The sequence below is a fragment of the Eumetopias jubatus genome, unplaced genomic scaffold, assembly GCF_037043125.1.
Source record: "Eumetopias jubatus isolate StellerSeaLion01/CBP00866 unplaced genomic scaffold, mEumJub1_p1.0 scaffold_9, whole genome shotgun sequence".
In the NCBI taxonomy this organism is placed as follows: Eukaryota; Metazoa; Chordata; class Mammalia; order Carnivora; family Otariidae; genus Eumetopias; species Eumetopias jubatus.
The window spans coordinates 20,182,530-20,205,365 of record NW_028274815.1 but is presented as its reverse complement, the minus strand read 5'-3'; the positions used below and the strand labels follow the sequence as shown (position 1 = coordinate 20,205,365).

At 36.5% G+C, this 22,836-nt stretch overlaps 1 protein-coding gene across 6 annotated transcripts in view; it reads right to left on the bottom strand.

The window, feature by feature from the left end:
* Positions 1-22,836, bottom strand: part of NCOA1 (nuclear receptor coactivator 1) — a 244,614-nt gene that overhangs the window by 93,988 nt on the left and 127,790 nt on the right. For 5 of the 6 annotated variants that reach the window (XM_028099325.2, XM_028099321.2, XM_028099322.2 and 2 more), the window contains exons 3-4: positions 14,699-14,854; positions 616-721 (exon numbers count right to left, since the gene is read on the bottom strand). In XM_028099325.2, coding sequence (XP_027955126.1) covers positions 616-704 — 89 coding nt within the window. In that variant the 5' untranslated portion in view covers positions 705-721; positions 14,699-14,854. The remainder of the gene's footprint in view (positions 1-615; positions 722-14,698; positions 14,855-22,836) is intronic. The other variant, XM_088026339.1, reaches the window with a different exon arrangement.

Below are 22,836 nucleotides of genomic sequence, written 5' to 3'. Positions count from 1 at the left end.
CATTCTTTAAAATCCTAATATTATAACAATATATTTATTTGTTCTCCTAAGACCGTAATGTTCTAAGACAGCAATTAAAGATGTACAATGGATTTATTTATTCACTTGACAAATTTTTACTGTGTCCTTACTATATATAACCCAAATACTATGCTACAAACCAGGAATAAAAGGGTAAGAATAGACAAGGTCCTTACCAAATGGCAGCCTAAGTGTGTAGTGGAGAAGCCAGGGATTTGTGAAATAATCACATGAACTAGTAAAAATCTGAAAATTATGGAGCAGAGCTATAAACATACATGTGAGACAGATACATGAATGAGGGAGATTTAAAATAATAGTTATGGAAGTAAGAGAAGACTTCTTTTAAGGTGGTAATGTCTAAGCTGGCATCTGGAGAACATATAGGTGTTAACTACAGGAAATCTAGAGGGAGCGAGCTGGATTAAGGGAGCAGCATGTGCAAAGGCCCTGGGGAAGCGAGAGAACATGGTGAGTCTAAGGGACTCAAAGATGATCAGTAAACTTGGAATAGATGAAACAAGGGTTCTAAAGTGTCAATGAAAACGATACAGAAGCTCTCCCTGATATAGACTGAGAAAAGAGTGTTCCTACCTTGATGCCAGTGTGTCACATGGCGATCCTTTCCTCTTATGTGAGTCTGGGTTAGCAGGGTCGGATGAACTGTCCCCGAGGCCACTCATGTTGAAAAATTTCACACCTAAAAAGGAAGGACAACAATAAGAAATCAATCCTGGTGAACTTTCTAACCATAGGGGAGGAGGAAGCTCCCTTATGTTAGAAGATATCTAAACATTGTAGTCTCTTAATGAATAGCTAATTACAGCCATCATAAAAGCAACCACATCTATATAAAAGCACAGAATCATCAGCTAGTTATTGTTTCTACACTTTCTTTTCTGTATCTGTAAAACAAAAGTAATAAGCCCTTATGAAATCATAAAGGTTAATCAGGATGAAAATATTGTTAGAATAATGAAGTAGATACTGAAATTTTTTTCAGAGAAAAAAATCACGTTCAGATGTAAATGTAAAAACAATGTATAATTGGGAGTCAGGGAAATTATTTTTTATGTTTAGTTCAGATTATACTTTGAAAAGAACTTTAAACAACTTTTACTCACAAGGTCTGGGATTTTATATTGCTAAGAAAATAAATAATACATATACAATTAAAGTTAAAGCGATGAACTAGATTTGGTACTTACCAACTTTGAATTCTATACTCCTAACCTTGTGTCTATGTAGTCAGGCGACAAAGATCAAATGTTTAGTCTATGTTAGGATCTTGGTATAGATGCCAGAGAACACAAAGTCATTTCCCTGAGCATGCCAGCCAGGTCTCTCTCTCACATGCTGTGCCAGTTAGTGACTGCACTTACAGATCCCTTCTGACCTGTCCCTATCACCCACTAGGCTCCGTGGAATCCCTAATGGCACTCAGAATCCTATTCCTGGCCTTGGATTTATCACCACCTTTTGTATTTTATTAGTGCCAAACAACACACCTCCTCCATTCCCTTTCACTCCATCTACCCTTATAAAAGGCAAGAAAATTCTTGTTAAATGGAAAAAACCTTTAACTTTTCCTTAAATTATAAAATTACTAAACCACAGCAATGGCAGCTGTGCTTATAAAGTTTCTTATAAAGAATGCTGAGATCCGTAAGAATCGTCATCACATGGTTCTAATGACTATGTCTGAGTAAATCCTTTTCCTCTAGCCCTTTCTGAACACCAAAGACTGTCATTTCCCCTTTTCAGTGTATAAATAGTACCTAAAATTCTAATCACAAATTTATGATTTCATGCAACCATTTTGAATTTCTCCCATATTAGAAGTGCAGTTCATAAAACTCTCCAATGCCTAGGATTGTAGTCTTATAATTACTTTTTAATTTTCTCTTTTACTCATTTCAATTGGTATCTATGTCCTGTCAATTCTTCCTTAATAAGAGATCTTAGATTGTTCCTTCCTTCTTTATTCTCATATATAGTTATGATTCCAGTTGGAACCAAATGCCTCATTCTGGATTAATGCAAGATCTGTGTATCTGGTTTCTCAATTCCAGTCACTCTCACTTCTAATCTGTCCTATAAACAGCACCTAAACCATTCCTGCTCAAATGTCATTTTCAAGGTATCAGTTCCCTGATGAAGAATCAACTGGATCCCCCTACTGGAGCATGGTGGTTAAAAGCATGGGCTCTGGGGTCAGAAAGGCCTTAAATTTAAGCCCTGGCTTAATCACTACCTGCTTATTCTTGGGCAATGTATGTAATCTCCTTAAACCTAATTCCTCATCTGTAACACAGGGATAATAATCACCTTCACCTACCTTCAGGTTTGTTGTGAGGATTGAATAGTGCATGTAAAGAGCACAATGAAGTTCCTGGAGAAGCTAGATACTGTCATTACCCCTCTGCAGACAGAGAGCTCCACGAGGGGCAGTGTTCACTTGGTGGATAACTCATCCCAAACCTCCTCACTGATAAATACAATGGATGCTTTTCATTCCTTCATTTATTAGTGCTCAATATCTGCTATTATTATTATTATTTTACTGGACTCCCTGGAGCAGCATTTGAAATAATTACCTTCTGAAACATTGTCATCCATTGGCTTCTGTGATCCCACACCTCCTTCATACTTAAATAAATTTATCATGCATCAGGCACCGTGCTAAAAGCTGAGCAAATAATGGACAGCAAAAAAAGAGGTTTCTGCCCTCATGGAGTGAGAGACATAAACAGGTAAGACACAAAAATAACATGTAATTTTAACCTGTGAAAAAAGTTACAAAGGAAAAGAATAGGGCTCATAGAAAAGCCATAGAGGAGACCTAATTTTAATTGGGAGATCACCTGAGCCTTCTCTGAAGAGGTGATGTTTAAGTCATGACCTGAGGGATTACGATTAGTGTGGTTTTCTTCTTACCTTATTCTGAGTACTTTTTGTCCAATTCTTCGGAGTCAGAAGTCCTCATGGCCCTAACATCCTAGGCTTCTTTTTCCCTCCAACTATATACATTATCCTTGGGTGATACCACTCACTCAACATGACTTCAAAACACATCTCTATACGGACTATCCCCGAAACTCCATCTCTAGCTCAGACCTCCTGGGTCTCAGACCCCGAATCCAATTCTCCATCAGATATCTCTATCCAGATGTCACACAGGCACCTCAAATTCAACTTTCCAGAATGAACTTAACATCACCTCATGTATTTCTTCTCTCAGTCGGTATGCTGGAGTCATTCTAGCCTCTTCTCTCGTACCCCACATGCAAGCAGACACCAAGATTTGTCAATTTTTATTTCCTAAATATGTCCAAAATCCATCCCTTCCTCATATCCTCCTCTCATCACCTCCTGATGGACTATTAAAATAACTTTCCAGATGGTCTCCCTGAGCCACCAGAGGAGGCTATCAAAAATATGTCTGATCATCTCAATCTTTGCTTAAAACCCTTCACTAAATCCTCACTGCCCACAGGACATTTAACCTCCTTGACATAATATGTAAAGTTTCCATCAGCTCTCACCTACTGTGTGTCTATTATAGAACTTGGTGAATAAGTGACTAAACATCTGTTCAATCAAGTATTTATAGATTATAGATTTTTTATAAGTTTTTTTAAAGATTTTATTTATTTGTTAGAGCGAGAGAGACAGAGCGAGCACAAGCAAGGGGAGAAGCAGGCTCCCTGCTGGGCAAGAAGCCTGATGCGCGACTCAATCCCAGGACCCTGGGATCATGACCTGAGCCAAAGGCAGACACTTAACTGACTGAGCCACCCAGACATCCCTAGATTATAGATTTTTTAAAAAAGATTTTATCTACTTATTTCAGAGAGAGAGAGAGAGAGAGAGGCAGCACACAAGCCTGAGCAACAGGAGGGGCAGAAGGAGAAGAAGACTCCCCACTGAGCCGAGAGCCCAATGTGGGGCTCAATCCCAGGACCCTGGGATCACAACCTGAGCTGAAGGCAGATGCTTAACCGACTGAGCCACCAGGCACCTGCAGATTATAGATGTTATATATATTATATATGACATATATATATATACACACACACACATACAGACACACACACACACACACACATATATGTAAACAGATATATACACATGTAGTTTTGACCCTAAGGAAAGACTTTAAAAATAAAACCCTTGTTTATATTTCATGTTCCCAGCAAAGGTAAGCATTAGTTTGAAAACTTCAAATTGATCTCAATGTGGGCAGCCCTAACTTAGCAACAAATATTTATTGAGCTCCTAGTATATGCCAGCCTCTGTTTGAGGTGCTGGGGATACAGCCGTGAATAAAATTTATCAAAATCACTGTCCTCATAGAGGTACATTCTATTGTGAGAGAGAGAGACAATAAATAAAATTAATAAAATTTAAAAAGTAGATTATAGAGTATATTAGAAATGATAAGTGTTACACAGACAAAGCAGGTGAGGATAGAGACGTGTGTGGAAGGGAAGGGACAGCGATTTTAAGTAGCATAGTTAGGAAAAGCTTCATTGAGAAGGTGAGATATGAGCAAAGACCTGAAGGAGGGGAGGGGGAGGGAAAGGTGTCTGGAGGAGGAGTGCTCCCGCTAGGGCAAAGGGAAGGGCTGTAAGGCCTTGAAGGCCAGAGCAGCACAGCTACGCTTTTCCAGAAACAGGAAGGAGGTCAGTGTAGCCAGAGCCCGGGAATGAGGAAGCAGATGAGCTCAGAAAGATCACAGGAGGCTACATCGTGTAAGGCCATCAAAACCGTTTGAAAGACTTTAGCTTTATTCTGACTGAATTAGGCCATCAGTGGAGGATAAAGAACAGAGGAATGACAAGATCTGATTTTCATTCTAAGACTTCTGCTATGAAGGGTAAGTACAATCTCTCTCATCCCAGTAATTTGGTATTTAAGTTTCCAACTGCTAAATGGCCTTTTTCATTTGGATATCTCACTGTCACCTCAAACTCAACATGTAATAAGATATGTTTTTATATTCTCTAAGTTCCAGACTTCTATTAATGATGAGCTGCATTGTCGATTAATGTCATCATAAAAAATACCTGTTAAATCTCTTGTGGTGGGGAGGAGATGAAGGGCCTATGATAAGGAAAATAATTACAATTTAAGGTGGACAACCTCAGTGTAAAGGCAAATATGCCAGACTTGTAATAACAACCACCACAACAAAAAAGATGTCAAAAGACCTGGCATGCTTGTTAGCATCTATTCTGGAACCCAAACCCAAATAAGAATAATCATCTAAGTAATGTATTACTATAATTAACACAACTGCTACTTTCTTTTCCTTATGGAAATTCACAGAAGCATAAATGAGGTTAACCAAATATCAGAGAAGAACCCTCTTCATTTATATTTATAGAGATTTCTATTCACATAGAAATAAAATGTAGTATTTTTAAACGTATTAATGCAACAAATTTTATAATAATGAAGGAGCATTAACTTTAAACTTTTCAACAGAAGTAGAAATAAAAGAGAGCAGAAAACGAAGAGGGGGAAGAAAATGAAAGAGAAGACTCTAGAGTTTGCTAAACCAAAAGAAAGCAAATAGCTAACTCCCTACTTCCTGCTCAGGGACTAATTCTTAACTTCCTTATCTTCCCATCTTTTCTGTTTCCAAAGACATTAGGTTATACCCATCTGAGAATTTACCCATCTGGAATTCTACTGGCTGCCAAAATTGAAAGGGCCATATACTTCTTCTTATACTATGCTATAAATTATAACTCTCCTGCTTGTCTCCCCTTCTATATTATGAACTCAAAGACAGTTACTAGATCTTTTCACTGTATATCCAGTATCTAACATAATGCCTAAAAGATATAAAAGCTAAAATAGGTGATGAGTTAGAAGTGATAAAGCCCTTAGCTAATACAAGATTTAAAAGTTTAAAGGATATTTAAAATATTTTATGGTTAAATATTTTCTGGAATCTTTCATAAAGCTTTGGAATTCTTTCCTATAATTGAGAAATTGAGCTTACTTGAAATCCTTGTTACCCCGTATTCAATGCGGGGGGGTGGGGGGACCAAAAAACCTGTCTTCTTGATCTAGAAATTGGAGAATATCTCTTCTGATTTTGAAAAGGTAAAAATCTACTATTTTGGGGAAACCTCACACAATATTTCATAGTACTGTAGAGACATGAAGTCATGTTACAGTCCTACAACTGTAAACATAAATAATACAATTTTGATACAACAAATAATTTTGAACAAAAATAAACCTAGATTTAAAACAAGATTCCCCATACTGTGCTCCCCTCAGACTACTGGCTGGACTGGCATCTTCTAAATTTATCTGAGATTTTGGGGCTGAGGAGACATTAGACAATAATTCAACAGCAGCCAGACAGGCTGGCCTACCAAAATAAGAGCCAACAATAAGAAGCTATGAGAGAGTCACCAACAATGTGCTGATGATATGATTCTGGTATTAACTGCTTTCTATTTACAAAACACAATACACAGATAGTGGGATGCAAAACCTCTGATGAGTGAAAACTATTACAGCTGTTCTATTTGTGGAATGCTTTACATTTGGCAGTAAGGGTACTTAAATAAGGTTCATTAAGAAAAGATATGTTGGTTTCAGAAAGGAAACCAATCTGCCTACCACCTTTTTAAAAAGAGGTAAGGTTTCTACATAAAAGTACTCTGTTGATTTGAAGAGTTGCTAAGTTATACCCAAACAACCTCATGCAATCTGTAGAGAACAGTTTTAGGAATTAGAAACCACATCCATCTCAAATAGATCAGACAAAACCAAACAGGTGGGGCTGAAGAAATAGGTCAATGTTTTGTATTTCAATTGAATTATAAATTTCTAGAACATAAAGACATTTTGTCACTCATCCCCCAGACTTAGCTGAGAACCATATAATTTGAAAAATAAGTAACAATATATTAGTAAACAACTCTAATAATACACTTTAAAATGCTTAGCGGGCAATTAGCACAAAACAGCACAGACATGATGAGAGGGGCATTCTGCGAGCTAAACCTCTCCTAGTTGACAGCTGTATGAGAAGAATCACACAGGAAAATCATGATAAACAAAGAACTCCTGCACTGGGCAACTGCCATATAGAAATATTTCTCAGACTAGCGTCCTCAGACACCTAGGGTTCTCTGAAAGAAGTTTTCAATTTTCTTGTCTTTTCGTTGCCTTGTCAACTGAAATCTTTCCCATGTGATAAGAAAGTATGGGGACTTTGGGATTTTCACCACCCTTTTTATGGCTGAATAATTTTCCATTGTTTGGATATTCTACATTTTGTTTATCCATCAGTTGATGGACATTAGGTTTTTCCATTTCAGGGCCTTTTAATCAATAACTGATTCTGTGAACATTTATATGCATAAATGTGAGCATGTCTTCAATTCTCTTGGTATTCTTGGAGTGGAACTGCTAAGTCATACTGTAATTCTCTTTAGCTTTTTGAGGAACTGCCAAACTGTCTTCCACAGTGGCTATCTCACCTTAAATTTTTACTAGCAATGTACAATTGTTCCAATTTCTCCACAACCTCACCAAATTTGTTATCTTCTGTTTTGTAATCTTATATTAATTCTGGCCATCGTAGGAGGTGTGAAATGGTATCTCATTACAGTTTTGATTTGCATTTATTTCCCTAATGTGCTTTTTCATGTGCTTATTGGCCATTTGTATATCTTCTTTGGAGAATGTCTATTCAGGTCCTTTGCCCATTTTTAAATTGGGTTATTTGTCTTTTTATTTTTGGGTCATGAGAGTTCTTTATATTAGGGTACTAAGCCTCTAACAGATATATGATTTGTGAACATTTTGTTTTATGAACGAAGTCTTTAATTTGATGAAATCCAATTTATCTACTTTTTCTAGTGGAGTAAGTGCAATGCCTGGACTTCCTTAAAGAGTTTCTATTGATTGCTATTTTTCCTGTGTATACGCCTTACTTTCTTGTTTCTTTGAATGCCTCCTAATTTTTTGTTAAAAACCAGGTATTTTGAAGCCAATGCCTAAACAAAGATTCCCTAAATGTCTGGAAACAAAAAGTCTCTCTGAATCCACAAAGCCAGAGACCAGAACTCAGATGTTGGCTATCTCCCTGGCCCAGAAAGGAACCCCTGCCATAAGTCTTTGCCATAAATGGCGTGCCAGTATCTGAACTCTTATGGCCAGGAATAAAAAACAAAGGCAAAGAAATGGATCAAAACAATAAATTCTTAAAAATAAAGACAACATTTTATCTCATTTCATTGATTCTATAAAACATCAGATTTTTCTTAAAAAAAAATCCCATGCAAAATCTTATTTATATTTACTACGTTAATAATAAAGACATTGTCGGTTGTCTTTTGGTTGTGTTCACTGTTTCCTTTGCTGTGCAAAAGCTTTTTATCTTGATGAAGTCCCAATAGTTCATCTTTGCCCTTGCTTCCCTTGCCTTTGCCGATGTTTCTAGGAAGAAGTTGCTGCAGGTGAGGTCGAAGAGGTTGCTGCCTGTGTTCTCCTCTAGGATTTTGATGACTCCTGTCTCACAGTTAGGTCTTTCATCCATTTTGAGTCTATTTTTGTGTGTGGTATAAGGAAATGGTCCAGTTTCATTCTTCTGCATGTGGCTGTCCAGTTCTCCCAACACCATTTGTTGAAGAGACTGTCTTTTTTCCATTGGACATTCTTTCCTGCTTTGTTGAAGATTAGTTGACCATAGAGTTGAGGGCCCATTTCTGGCCTCTCTATTACTGTTTCACTGATCTATGTGTCTGTTTTTGTGCCAGTACCATACTGTCTTGATAGCCAAACTATGGAAAGAGCCGAAATGTCCATCAGCAGATGAATAGATAAAGAAGATGTGATATAGATATATACAATGGAATATTATGCAGCCATCAAAAAAAGAAATCTTGCCATTTGCAACAACGTGGATGGAACTAGAGGGTATTATGTTAGGCGAAATAAGTCAATCAGAGAAGGACATGTATCATATGATCTCACTGATATGAGGAATTCTTAATCTCAGGAAACAAACAGGGTTGCTGGAGTGGTGGGGGGTGGAAGGGAAGGGGTGGTTGGGTGATGGACACTGGGGAGGGTATGTGCTATGGTGAGCGCTGTGAATTGTGTAAGACTGATGAATCACAGACCTGTACCTCTGAAACAAATAATACATTATATGTTTAAAAAAAAAAAAGAAGATAGTAGGAAGGGAAAAATGAAGGCGGGGAAATCGGAAGGGGAGATGAACCGTGAGAGACTATGGACTCTGAGAAACAAACTGAGGGTTTTAGAGGGGAGGGGGTGGGGGGATGGGTTAGCCTGGTGATGAGTATTAAAGAGGGCACATATTGAATGGAGCACTGGGTGTTATACACAAACAATGAATCATGGAACACTACATCAAAAACTAATGATGTAATGTATGGTGATTAACATATATAATAAAATAAAATTAAAAAATAAAGACATTATCAAGGACTTGGTAACTTAAATTCTAAAAGTATGTAATGTTTGAAAAACTGCATTTAATCAATTTGTTTACCATTAAAAGTTTATCCTATAGATTAAGAGAATGCTTTCTTTGCATTATTTTTTCTAAATGGAGAGTAAGTTTGGAAAAGCTATAAAAGTTTATTTTTTGTTTTCTATTAACAAAAATATAGGAAAAAGAAAAAAATCAAATTTTAAAACCCAATATTTTAAATTCCTCACATTGACTTTATTTAAAATTTAATTTTTAAGATTAAAAAAATAAACATATATGCATTCACCTTGCTAAAATACTCCTGTTGTATGAATTTGTACCTGAGGAAAGACAGTCAGCATATGAAATACATATTTGTGGCAGCTAACTTATTAATACAACTGGGCAGAAACAACCCTCAACATTTCCTTGCAAATCCATGAAATTGGATGATTCCAGTTATTGTACAACATTGGGTAATTGTAGATACACTGTACATGTCTTCCAAAAATTAGTTCTATATCATTCTAACTTGTGGAAAATATATTGGTATTTCTTAAAATAAATAAAATAAAAGAGATTAAAATCAGTCTTCCTGACCCCAGCTCTCTTTAACTGAGTAAACAACAAAATAAGTGTTATTTATTTGTACACGCACAGGAGAAAAGTTTATTAAAAAAAATAGGTTAGCAAAGTAACAGCCTTAAAAAATGAAAATGGTGATCAGAGAGACAAAACTAAGTGATAAAAATTTCACTGTCTCTCTCTTCCCTCTCTCAGATTCAAATACAAATGAGCAGAAAATCAGCTAGAAGCTGCGGCCAGAAGAGAATGAAGATCAACATTAGACAAAGATAATTCACAGATGATTATCCAAATCAAAATCACATTTACCACATAAAACTATTCCAATATCTAGGGGCGCCTGGGTGGCTCAGTCAGTTAAACACCTGACTCTTGGTTTTGGCTCAGGTCATGATCTCAGGATGATGAGATTGTGCTTGGCATGGAGTCCGCCTGAGTTTCTCTCTCCCCCTCTTCCTTTGCCCCGCCCCCTGCTCACATGCATGTGCGTGTGCTCTCTCTCTCTCTCTCTCTAAAATAAATAAATCTTTAAAAAAATATTCCAATATCTAAAATAAAGGGCTAAGTCCCTGATCAGAAGTTGTTCAATTTTCCTCAAATATATCAGAAACTAATTTCAGAATACAGTATGGTTAAATGTACATATATAAACCAGTAAAAGAAAAATAAATATAGTAAAATTTGATCCTTAATTTTGTTATAAGGTAACAGAAGTACCAAAGTAATAGAGCTGCATGTCAATTATTTGCCAAAACAATGGAATTATATTTCGAGGGCATTAGAAAATGATTAAGTCAGGTAAACCTCCAGTTAATTTCAGGGTCATCCCCCCAACTGCAGCAGAAGGGACATGAATAAAATCACAATATAAATGTACATACAATCTTCACTGCCCAAATTTATAGAAGAATATGTACTTTTTAAAGCCTAGCTTAAAACTTAAGTCATCTCACTTGATTCATTTTTTTTTTTTTTTTGGCAAAAACCTTATTAAGACCCACTGGGAAATGAAAAAAAAAAAATCCCCAAGCATTTCAGGTGAATAATTGGTCAAACAGCATTAACATTTCCTCAATGATCATACTAATTGAACTAGCTATATTCCTTCCAGTGCAATGCTCAACAAAAGGATAACTCTAAACAAGTGAAATTCAAATTTCACTTTCCAGCGTTCTCAACAGAGTAACTATGAAAATAATGGTTATATTCCATAATCAATGGAAAATAATGTAAACTTTCAGAATCAGAGGAACCCTAGCAATTGTCATCTAGTGCACTGCTTCTCAAACTTTTTGACTATAGGCCACTTAAGACTACACAAAACGCCTACCTTGCCTGTTTTCACTTGCACAGTATGAAGTCAACAACAAAGAATTTGAGAGGAACAATAAAAAAGGTTCACAAAAAAAGAGGCCTATTAATATGCATTTAAAGGATATAACAATTTAATAATATATATATTGTTTATGCATTTTCTATGTATTAGCTCATTTATTCCTCACGACTGCTCTATGAAGTATGTATTATTATTATTTCTACTTACAGAATCGCTGAGTTCCAACAGTTTTATCTTACTGATAAAGAAAGTACTGTCTGACAATAATGATGATGATGACGATGATGAAAATGATGATGATGATCAACACAACACAGGATTTATTATATGCCAATCATTGTTCTAAGCATCTAACTTATTTACTCATAAACCTTACTAATTCATTCACTCATAAAATATGAGACAAGTAATACTATAATCCATTTTAGAAACCATGAGGAAACCAAGGCATAGAAACATTATTTAATCTGCTCAACTTCGTCAAGCGGCAGAGGTAAAAATCATTTTTGGGTAGTTCGTTCCAGATTCTGGCTATGCTTTAACTTATATAACTAAATTACAGTCATATAATTGATAAGTAGAAAAGCCAACAATAGATTCCCAACTTTTGCTTTTGCTTCTAAACTAAAATCCTTCTTCCTTAGTTTTCCCAGAAAAGCTGACATTAAATTATGCCACTTCTAGAAACCGTGGTGGTATTTACAAGAATTTCAAACACACGAACAGAGAGTCTTCTCATTCTTAGTCCAAACATTATACATAAATAAATAAAATTGATTAAGTATCTAATTCTGACTTCTCTTGCCATTATAATATAAAACAATTGTTTCCTGTAAGATGTAATTCACTTTAAAATGTAAATGTGCGGGACGCCTGGGTGGCTCAGTCGTTAAGCGTCTGCCTTCGCTCAGGTCATGGTCCCAGGGTCCTGGGATGGAGCCCCGCATGGGGCTTCTTGCTCAGCGGGAAGCCTGCTTCTCCCTTCCCACTCCCCCTGCTTGTGTTCCCTCTCTGTCTCTCTCTCTCTCTGTCAAATAAATAAATAAAATCTTTTTAAAAAAATAGTAAGAATAAAATGTAAATGTGCTATTTCCTTAAGATAAAAAATTTTGCCATTACAAACCCTATTTTTTGTCCAAAAACCAGTAAATCTTGTTGGATTTTAAGATTATATGTATACATATACATATAAAATTCTTTTCAATAACACCCAAATCATCTTTAGGATTCTACCTTTTGGAATTTGGGGCTCCTACCATGTTTTAACAGACTTTCTCCTGAAAAAAATCTTTATAGGCCTTGTTCTACCAGACAAGGTTCTCAGTTAACAAATCCATGAATCTCCAAAGTCCCACATCATAGTCTCTTTAGAAAGGAACACAGATGGAAAAACATATCAAGCTCCAAATGAGTGCTCCTGTACAAAACAGCTGGCCTGTACTCTTCCAAAATGCCAGTTTTATGGAAGACAAAGAAAAGCTGATAAAGAATTCCAGGTTAAGAAACCAAATAGCTGTAACAACTGCACAATGTGTGATTCTGGATCAGACGACTGATAAAATTCTAATACGAACTGTAAACTAAATAATAACAATAATGAAAATGTTTCCTGAATTTCATTATTATATTATGGTTAAGTAGGAGAAACATATTGAATATTTAGGAGTGGAAGATCATAAATGTCTACAACTTATTCTCAAATGATTCACTGTCATCATAGTGGTGGTGGTGGTGGGAGAGGAGGAGCAAAAATAGGAGTAAAGTACACAGAGAGAGAAAGTAAATGATAACAAAATGTTTACAATTGGTGAAAGTGGGCAATGGGCATACCAACCTTGCAACTATATAACAGGTTTAAAATTGTTTTTGATAAATGTTAAGGGGAAATAGAAAAGATAAAAGTTTTCATTGTGATATGAAGAAAAAGGATTTTCTCAGAGTCACTCAATGAACAATGAGCTACAGAAAAAGACACCCACACCAGAGATCAATCATTAGATCATTCTGTTTTCTCTCTCTTTCTCTTTCATAAAGTCATGGTACTAACACTCTCTTCCTGAAAACTCTTAGAGAGAGGGCTCTCCTATGTGATTAAAATTTCTCTGAATTATAATACATCCTACTCTGCAAAATGGCTTTTTAATATTCAAAAGAGTTTATTAACTCACTTCTCTCTCTCTATTGAGAATTAGTCTGATTTCAAATAACAGAAAATATAAGTTAATAAATACAATGTATCACCAGTTCATAAAGCCAGAAATCTGGAGTGGGTTCTAGAAACCAATGAAATTTTTGAAGTGAGAAGTAGCAGGATCAAATGAATTATCTTCTCAAGTCATTTTGTACCTCCAGTCCCCCCTGCTTTAAAGCTCTCTGCCACCAAATAGTCTCGCTTCCATCTCCCAAATTCAGTTTATTCCAAACACAGGTGTTGCTTGTCAACCAACTAAATTTAACTGCCTTTAACTTCTACGATTGTTGAACCCCACTCTTCCAAGTTGACAGCTATCACTCTCGATGGTGACAACCTTCTCCTTTAAAGTGACTGGGTTGTGTGCGGCTGGGGCAGGGATGAGGGGAGTTTCTGAAATGCTGATATTGTTCTACTTCTTAACCTGTTTAACAAATATGTTTGGCACATGATAACTCAAGAGTTCTACACTTAAAATTTGAAAGTTTTATCTGTATAATGTATAATCTGTTAATTTAAAAAACTTCCTGCTGGAAGTCTTCCACTTACTGATTTATCACTTTCTGTTTAATCTTCAGCTTTTTACCTACTGTCCTGGCTTGGTGAACGTTTATTTTTCTAACTACAGGCCGTGATCATTATCATGTTCATGGATTCACAAGTACTAGTACAAGTACGCAACTCACAAACTCTTAGAAAACAACTATGTAAAAATTCCCAAATGTAAAAAAAAAAAGGGCACCAAATATAGATTTAATGACTGCATACATGTTAGAAATACACAGCTCAAATCTAGGGATGGTTCAGTATAGTTTTTCTGGTTGCCATTTTTAATTCAATGAGGGTCTCATTGTAAAATATTGATATAAACCCTATATTCATTTCAACATGCAATAAAGTGGTTCATAAAATGTAATATAGAACTTCTCTAACATTTTCCTTTAGGAATGTCAGCACATGTTTTAGAATAACCTTGAAGCTCTCAAATTAAACACATTATTTCCATTAACAAAAAGAGTCAACAGGTAATCATTTTCCCTCCATACTTTTGATAGAGACAAAGTTCTTTAAAAACAGAGCTAATTCCCACCTGGGAGACTTCTTTGTTCATAATGAGTCCTCAAAACAGATATGGTCAAATCTAGTACTCCGGAGGGTACCTTCCAGGGGAGTGGGGTAGCGAGGTTTCCAGAGATGGCTCTAGTTTCTTCACTCTCACCTCATTTAAGGCCAATTACGCAAACAACTAAAAGGAGAGGAAAAAAAGTAAAAGCAGAAGGGAGGTTAGATTGCCATTTTATTCTCTAAGAAATGACAAAGGTCAAAAATGCTGCGTAAGGAAAAAAAATACAACTTTTAAAGCCATATGGAGAAATTCTTCCAATAGACAATGGACTAAGATTTTACAGCTGAAGTCCTTTCTGGTGATTAGATACGTATTCCTATTTAAAACTGTTACTTAGGTAGGGCGCCTGGGTGGCTAGGTCGTTAAGCATCTGCCTTCAGCTCAGGTCATGATCTCAGTGTGCTGGGATCGAGCCCCACATCGGGCTCCCCCCTGCTCGGCAGGAAGCCTGCTTCTCCCTCTCCCACTCCCCCTGCTTGTGTTCCTGCTCTGTCTCTCTGTCAAATAAATAAATAAATAAATAAAAGACTGCTACTTAGATAATACATAATTACATTCTGCCCTTAATCTTCTGAAAGAGCCATTTATATGTCTTTTAAAAATTTTTTCTGGCTGCATTTGTATGTTTATCCTTCTTTTTACTTAAAATACTGATTGTTCGTATTTTCAGTTTACATTGAATACTTCCTTTGATTTCTGTAATACTTCTCACTATGCATTAAAGTTACTATATTACTTTCAAATTTTTTGTTGAAAAACTTTACAAACTCTTTATATTCACAATACTTAAAAATAAAATTTGTTGAGCTCTGGTTCCAGTAATGATGGACTATCTTATATTGGACTAACTTGCCCACAGATAACAATTATTAACTCTGGACAAAATATTAAAAAGGACTGTTCAAAGACATTGAAAAGTGCCTAAGAGGCACAAATGTAGGGGATTTGATTACTGAAAGAAAGGAACCATACTGATGAGATGTACACACGTATAATTTTCCCTTAAGAGAACTCTTCCCGTACATACTTTCTAGAAAAAAGAAGGGAGATACTCCCAACTTGTTTTATTAAATAAGCAAATCCCTAATACCAAAACTTGACAAAAGATATTACCAGAAAAGAAAATCAACCTCGTGAAAACAGATGCAAAACAATAAATTGATAATATATATAAGAGAAGATATTTGCAAATGACATTTCGGATAAAGGGCTGATACCCAAAATCTATAAAGAACTTATCAAACTCAACACCCAAAAAACAGGGGCGCCTGGGTGGCTCAGTCGTTAAGTGTCTGCCTTCGGCTCAGGTCATGATCCTGGGATCGCCCCGCATGGGGCTCCTGCTCAGCGGGAAGCCTGCTTCTCCCTCTCCCACTCCCACTCCCCCTGCTTGTGTTCCCTCTCTCGCTGTTTCTCTCTCTGTCAAATAAATAAATAAAATCGTAAAAAAAAAAACCCAAAAACAAATGATCCTGTTAAGAAATAGGCAAAAGACATGAACAGACACTTCTCCAAAGAAGACATACAAATGGCTAACAGATACATGAAAAAATGTACAACATCACTAGTCATCAGGGAAATACAAATCAAAACCACAACGAGATACCACCTTACACCAGCTAGAACGGCTAAAATTAACAAGACAGGAAACAACAAGTGTTGGCGAGGTTGTGGAAAAGGGGGAACCCTCTTGCACTGTTGGTGGGAATGCAAGCTGGTACAGCCACCCTGGAAAACAGTATGGAGGTTCCTCAAGATGTTAAATATAGAGCTACCCTATGACCCAGCAATTGCACTACTAGGTATTTACCCCAAAGATACAGATGTAGTAAAAAGAAGAGGCACATGCACCCCAGTGTTCATAGCGCAACATCCACAATAGCCAAACTATGGAAGGAACCAAGATGCCCTTCAACAGGCGAATGGATAAAGAAGTTGTGGTGTATATATATATATATATACAATGGAATATTAACTTAGCCATCAGAAAGGATGAATACCCACCACTTGCATCAACATGGATGGAACAACATGGATGGATGGATGGAGTGTATTATGCTACGTGAAATAAGTCAAGCAGAGAAAGACAATTATCATATGGTTTCACTCATAAGGAATAGAGCAGAGGATGACGGGGGAAGGGAGGGAAAACTGAATGGGAAGAAATCAGAGAGGGAGACCAATAATGAGAGACTCTGGACTCCGGGAACAAACTGAGGGTTACAGAAGGGAGTGGGGGAGGGGAAGGGGTAACCGGGTGATGGGTATTAAGGAGGGCAGGTGTTGGGATGAGCACTGGGTGTTATATGCAACTAATGAATCGTTGAACACTATAACAAGAACTTACGATGTACTATATGCTGGCTAACTGAACATAATGAAAAATAAATTAAAAAAAAAAAGGATAATATACCATGATCATTGTGGTTTATCCAAGAAATGTAAGGTTGTTTTAGAATTCAAGTATCAGTTAATGTAATTTACCATATTAACAGAAAAAGCATATAAACATTTTGATACAGAAAAAAAAAAACTGACAAAATTCAGCACCTACCAATGATAAAATTCTCAGCAAGCTAAGAATTAAAGGTAACTCCTTCAATCTGATAAAGAGGATGAATGAAAAACTTTACAGCTAGTATTTTATATAATGGTGAAATACTGGGAGTTCTCCTAATATTGGGAACAAGGCAAGAATGTTCACTCTACCACTTCATTACTTTTTTAAATTTTATTTTTAAGTAATCTCTACACCCAATGTGGGGCCCAAACCCCCAACCCTGAGATCAAGAGTCGCACGCTCCACTGATGGAGCCAGCCAGGCACCCACCCATAGCCACTTTATTATTGTAATGGATGTACTGAGGTCCTATTCAATGCAATAAGAAAAAGAAAAGGAAACTCAGAGAGGAAGAATTAAAATTGTCTTTATTCACTTAAAAATCATTTTTTGGTACATAATTTTAAGGAATCTGAAAAATGATTACTAGAATTAATAGGTGATTTGGCAAAACTGTAGGACACAAGGTGAGTCTACAAAAATCAATTGTGTTTCTATACAACCACGATTGGAAAATAAAATGCAAAACAAATTTGTAACAGCATCAAAAAACATAGAATACTTAGAATTAATTTAACAAAAGATATGCAAGACCTATACACTTACATTTTATAACATTGCTGGGGCACCTGGGGGGCTCAGTCGGCGTCCAACTCGTGATTTCGGCCTACAACATGATCTCGGTCCTGAGATTAAGCCCTTTGTGGGGCTCCCCGCTCAGAGGGAGAATGCTTCCTCCTTCTCCCTCTGCCTCTGCCCCTCCCCTGGCTTGCACCCTCTCTCTCAAAATAAATAAATAAAATTTAAAAAAAATTTTTTATAACATTGCTGAAACTAAAAAAGACCCCCTCAAAAATAGAGGGACTGAATATTTTCATGGGTTCACCAAGATTCAATTCTCCCCCCAAATTAATTCATATGTTCAAAAATAAAATTAGTGGTTTACTTTATGTATATGGTACATTATACTATCAATAAAAACAAATCTATTTTTCTTTTGTTTTACATTTGTAATAGTTTTTTTTTTAATGCTTGTTTTGGGCTTTTTCTTTTTATATAAAAACTGTTTTCTTTAACTCATGATTTCCCCAAATGCTTAATTCCATATTGAAGTGAAATGTTTAATATTAGAAAACTGGGTGATCTTATTACCTGGATCCAAAAGTGCTTACCCCTTCCAGTCCCTCTAAACTAAGTGCTTTTTATAGTTTCAAGATTTTTCTTCTCTTGATTTAAACCCACAATTCAAAAACTCGAAGAAACGAACTAGTTTTTCATATTGACTTACAGTTAAAACTGTTACAGGATTTATAGTTAGATAGCCCAATTTACATTCTATTTGAAGTTTTCTCACTTTATATATCTAGCTTATTTGCATTTGTAATAAACTGCGCCCTCGAACATTTTTTTGAAACAATTCATTTCAATCCTCCTGATACGATTTTGTGCATTCTTTCATTTGTGAAGCACTTTATCTTTGAATTTTTCCTAGGTAAATCTGTGTAGGAATTGGTAAATAGCAACTGACTCCTGGCAATGATGGCATTGCTCATCCAGTCATCCATAAACTTAGGTTCTGTCAGTATTTGGCTTCCAAGAAAGAGCAACCCTCCAAATCACCTGCATACTTAATCGTGCAGGTATAATCTTTGTCACATAATGTCACTCTCTTCTATAAAACTGGAGTTTTTATGGGTACTTCTTCAAAACCAAGCAGTAACTGAAGCTAGATGGATCCTGCTAACGATTCAGGGTCCGGATGGATTCATGGTCAACCATATGAGGGAATGTGAAAGCAATGCTAATAAGGCGGAGGCTGAGCACAGTCATTTAGAAACTGCATGAAGATGAAAAGCACACAATAAATCCATATTCAAAAAGATATGTACACAATGAGAATTAAAAAATATGGAACCAGGAGATAGGTGACACAGAGAACCTAAGAAGACAGGAGGGATATGAAGAAATATTGAGAAAAAGGACAGTTCTAATAATCTGATGTTTGATTATTACTGTGAAATCAATGAGCTCTCTTAAAATGTATCTCTCCTTGGGGCTCCTGGGTGCCTCAGTCGGTTAAGGGGCTGCCTTTAGCTCAGGTCCCATGATCTCATGATCTCAGGGTCCAGGGATCCAGCCCCACATCGGGCTGCAGGGAGTCAGCTTCTCCTTCACCCTCTGCCCCTCCCCACTGCTCGTGCTCTCTTGCGCAGTCTCTCTCTCTCTCTCTCAAATGTTTTAAAAAATTAAAAAATAAAATGTATCTCTCCAGTAATTTTTTTCATTTAATTTAATTCCAGTATAGTTGAATAGTGTTATATTAGTTCCAAGTGTATAATACAATGATTCAAATATTCTATACGCCAGTGATTGCTATGTAATTATCTGTGCTCTCAACAGCTCAGTATTTTAAGTCTTTCCTCACCACCCCTCCCCCGATCCAGAGGACTCCAGAGTAGGAGATCTGATATGGATAGTACAAACTCCTACTAGAACCCCCCATGATAGCTGAGCATGGCTGAAGGCTTTCAACTACTGGTTCCATTTTTCTCCTCCTGCATAAGGCCTCTCCGTTTTCATTATCTGCTTCCAATGCTGGATTCTGGCACAAGTTCTGGTTAATGCAGCACCTCCCAATTCCTTTAATTTAATTATTAATTTAATTTCTTAAATTCAATCTGATTTAAGAATCAAATGAGGAAGCCAGCTGATAGAAGAGCCCTGTCATGCACCTACCACATAGAGTAAAAAGGAAATCTATTAAATAGTCTTCCTTTGTTATTTGGAGTTAGGCAGAGGTACAGAGCCAGAAATTAAGAATATATAGAGAAACAGAATAAATATCTATGGGATTACCCTCAGACTTAACAACATATAAACTTTTTATATTTTTTTCTTCTTTAAGAAATGAAGCACTACCTGAGTGAAATAAGTCAATCAGAGAAAGACATGTATCATATGACCTCACTGATATGAGGAATTCTTAATCTCAGGAAACAAACTGAGGGTTGCTGGAGTGGAGGTGGGGTGGGAGGGATGGGGTGGCTGGGTGATAGACATTGGGGAGGGTATGTGCTATGGTGAGTGCTGTGAATTGTGCAAGACTGTTGAATCACAGATCTGTACTTCTGAAACAAATAATGCAACATATGTTAAGAAAAAAGAAAAAGAAGATAGCAGGAGGGGAAGAATGAAGGGGAGTACGTCAGAGGGGGAGACGAACCATGAGAGACGATGGACTCTGAAAAACAAACTGAGGGTTCTAGAGGGGAGGGGGGTGGGGGGGGATGGGTTAGCCTGGTGATGGGTATTAAAGAGGGCACATATTGAATGGAGCACTGGGTGTTAAGCACAATGAATCATGGAACACTACATCAAAAACTAATGATGTAAGGTATGGTGATTAACATAACAATAAAAAATTTTAAAAAAATTAAAAAATTCCCTTCAAAAAAAAGAAAAAAGAAAGAAATGAAGCACTACCAATAAATCAGAAGTCCCCATACTGACACAGAGCCCACTCTGTTCATCCCCCCGCCCTTTGACAGAGATAACCATTGTCGTGAATTTAGTACATCTGAATTGTGAATATGTACGTGTGTGTGTATCCGTAAACAATATACATTAACGTTTTGTATTTTAAAATATAAGTGTTTTAACTGTATAGTACACATAAATCCTGCATTTTGTTGATATCACGCATTACATTTTGGAGCTCTATCCTTGCTGAAGTGTGCATACATATGGGTTTCATTCATACATGTATGTGAATATACCTGGTCTCAGCCATTCCTGTATTTAAGTGGTCTGCAAATTTTCATTTTTACAGATAATACCTCAATGAGTGTTCTTGTACATGGTTTCTTGCTCATATTTTCATATGCACAAGTGCAAGAATTTCTAATGGCAATACCCAGGAGTGTATTTCTGAGTTACAGTAGCTACATATCTTCCACTCTACTCACCATTCCTCAAACCGCTTGCCAAAATGGTTGTTTCATACTCCCACTAGCAATGTATAAGAACCATTTCCCCCACATTCTTTCCAACACCTGATATCAACAGACTTTATTTTTTAACAGTCTAATGGATGAAAATAGGATTTCATTTCAATTTGAATTTCCTTGACTATTACGGAGACTGAGCATCTTAGTCGACTATGTGGATATCCTATTCTTTGAACTGGCATTGGTCTCTTTTCTTCCTTTATGCTGGGCACCCAATAGGCACTTTTAGTTCTGAGAAATTTGCTTGAACTATACTATTTACTTTCTTCTTTCCCTTCATGTATTCTGTTCTCTCTTTTTGGAACTCCTAACACTAGTAAGTTGACCCTCCTAGATTCATCTTCTTATTTTCTTCCATCTCCTGTTTATCATTTCTTTTCCTTTTTACTCTACGTTCTAAACAATTTTCCTCAATTCATTGTCCAATACTTCTACTGAGTTTTTCTCTGCTACATATTCTTAATTTATAAGAATTCTTTGTTTTCTGAATGCTCTTTTTAAAATATCCTATTCTTGCTTTACAGATGTAGCATCCCATCTTGCTGAAGATATTTTATACACACATATGGTGTATGTATATATGTACGTGTGTGTATATGCATATATATCTATATATGGCTGGATGTGTATGTGTGTGTATGTATGTAAATATACATAAAATTTTCTCGGCTGTATAGTCTGTTTTCAGCAAGTTGTTTTGTATTCTAGATTTATTTATTTTGGTTTCCGTTATTCATAGTAGGTGCTTTCCTTAGATGCTTCATGGTATTTAGATCTTTGGGAATAAAAAGTTTATTTAAAGCTCTAATTAAATATGTGGGGCTATTGACTGTGACCTTCACCACAGGGCAACCTGGGCAGGCTCTTCACTAGAGTACAAATAGTAATGTGAGAAACCTGGTTCCCCTTATCTACCACTTATTCACTTATTTGTTCAACACCTGCATACATATAAAGTAGTTTCAGAACTGTTAACCTGTACTCCATAAAAAACAAACTGACCAAATATAGTACAATATTTATGTACAGTTCTTTTTGCCTTTATTAATGGGCAAGTCATATTCTTCATAGAAGATTCTTCCTGTTCCTGCCTGTAGGATAAAGGCCTCAGTATGGGAAGCCAATGACAGAGAAGAGGGCAGGGGCTCTCATTATTCAAAATGCCAATGCTCATTTAATCCCCCTCCTCCTCAACATGCCTGTTGTCCACTAGCCCAGTGGCCCTCTGTTTTAATCCAGAGAATATACCTGTCAAGATAGGAGCAGTTCATTAGAACAGTGGCAAAGAGTGAAGAAGATCCAGGCATCTAGCTATTTCTTCTTCTTCTTTTTTTTTTTTTAGAGGTGGGGAGAGGGAGAGAGAATCTCAAGCAGGCTCCATGCCCAGTGCAGAGCCTGACATGGGGCTCGATCTCACAACTCTGAGATCATGACTTGAGCTGAAATCAAGAGTTGGATGCCCAAATGACTGAGCCACCCAGGTGCCCCCATTTAACTGTTTCTTAAACATCTTTTAAACAATCCTCCTTATTTTA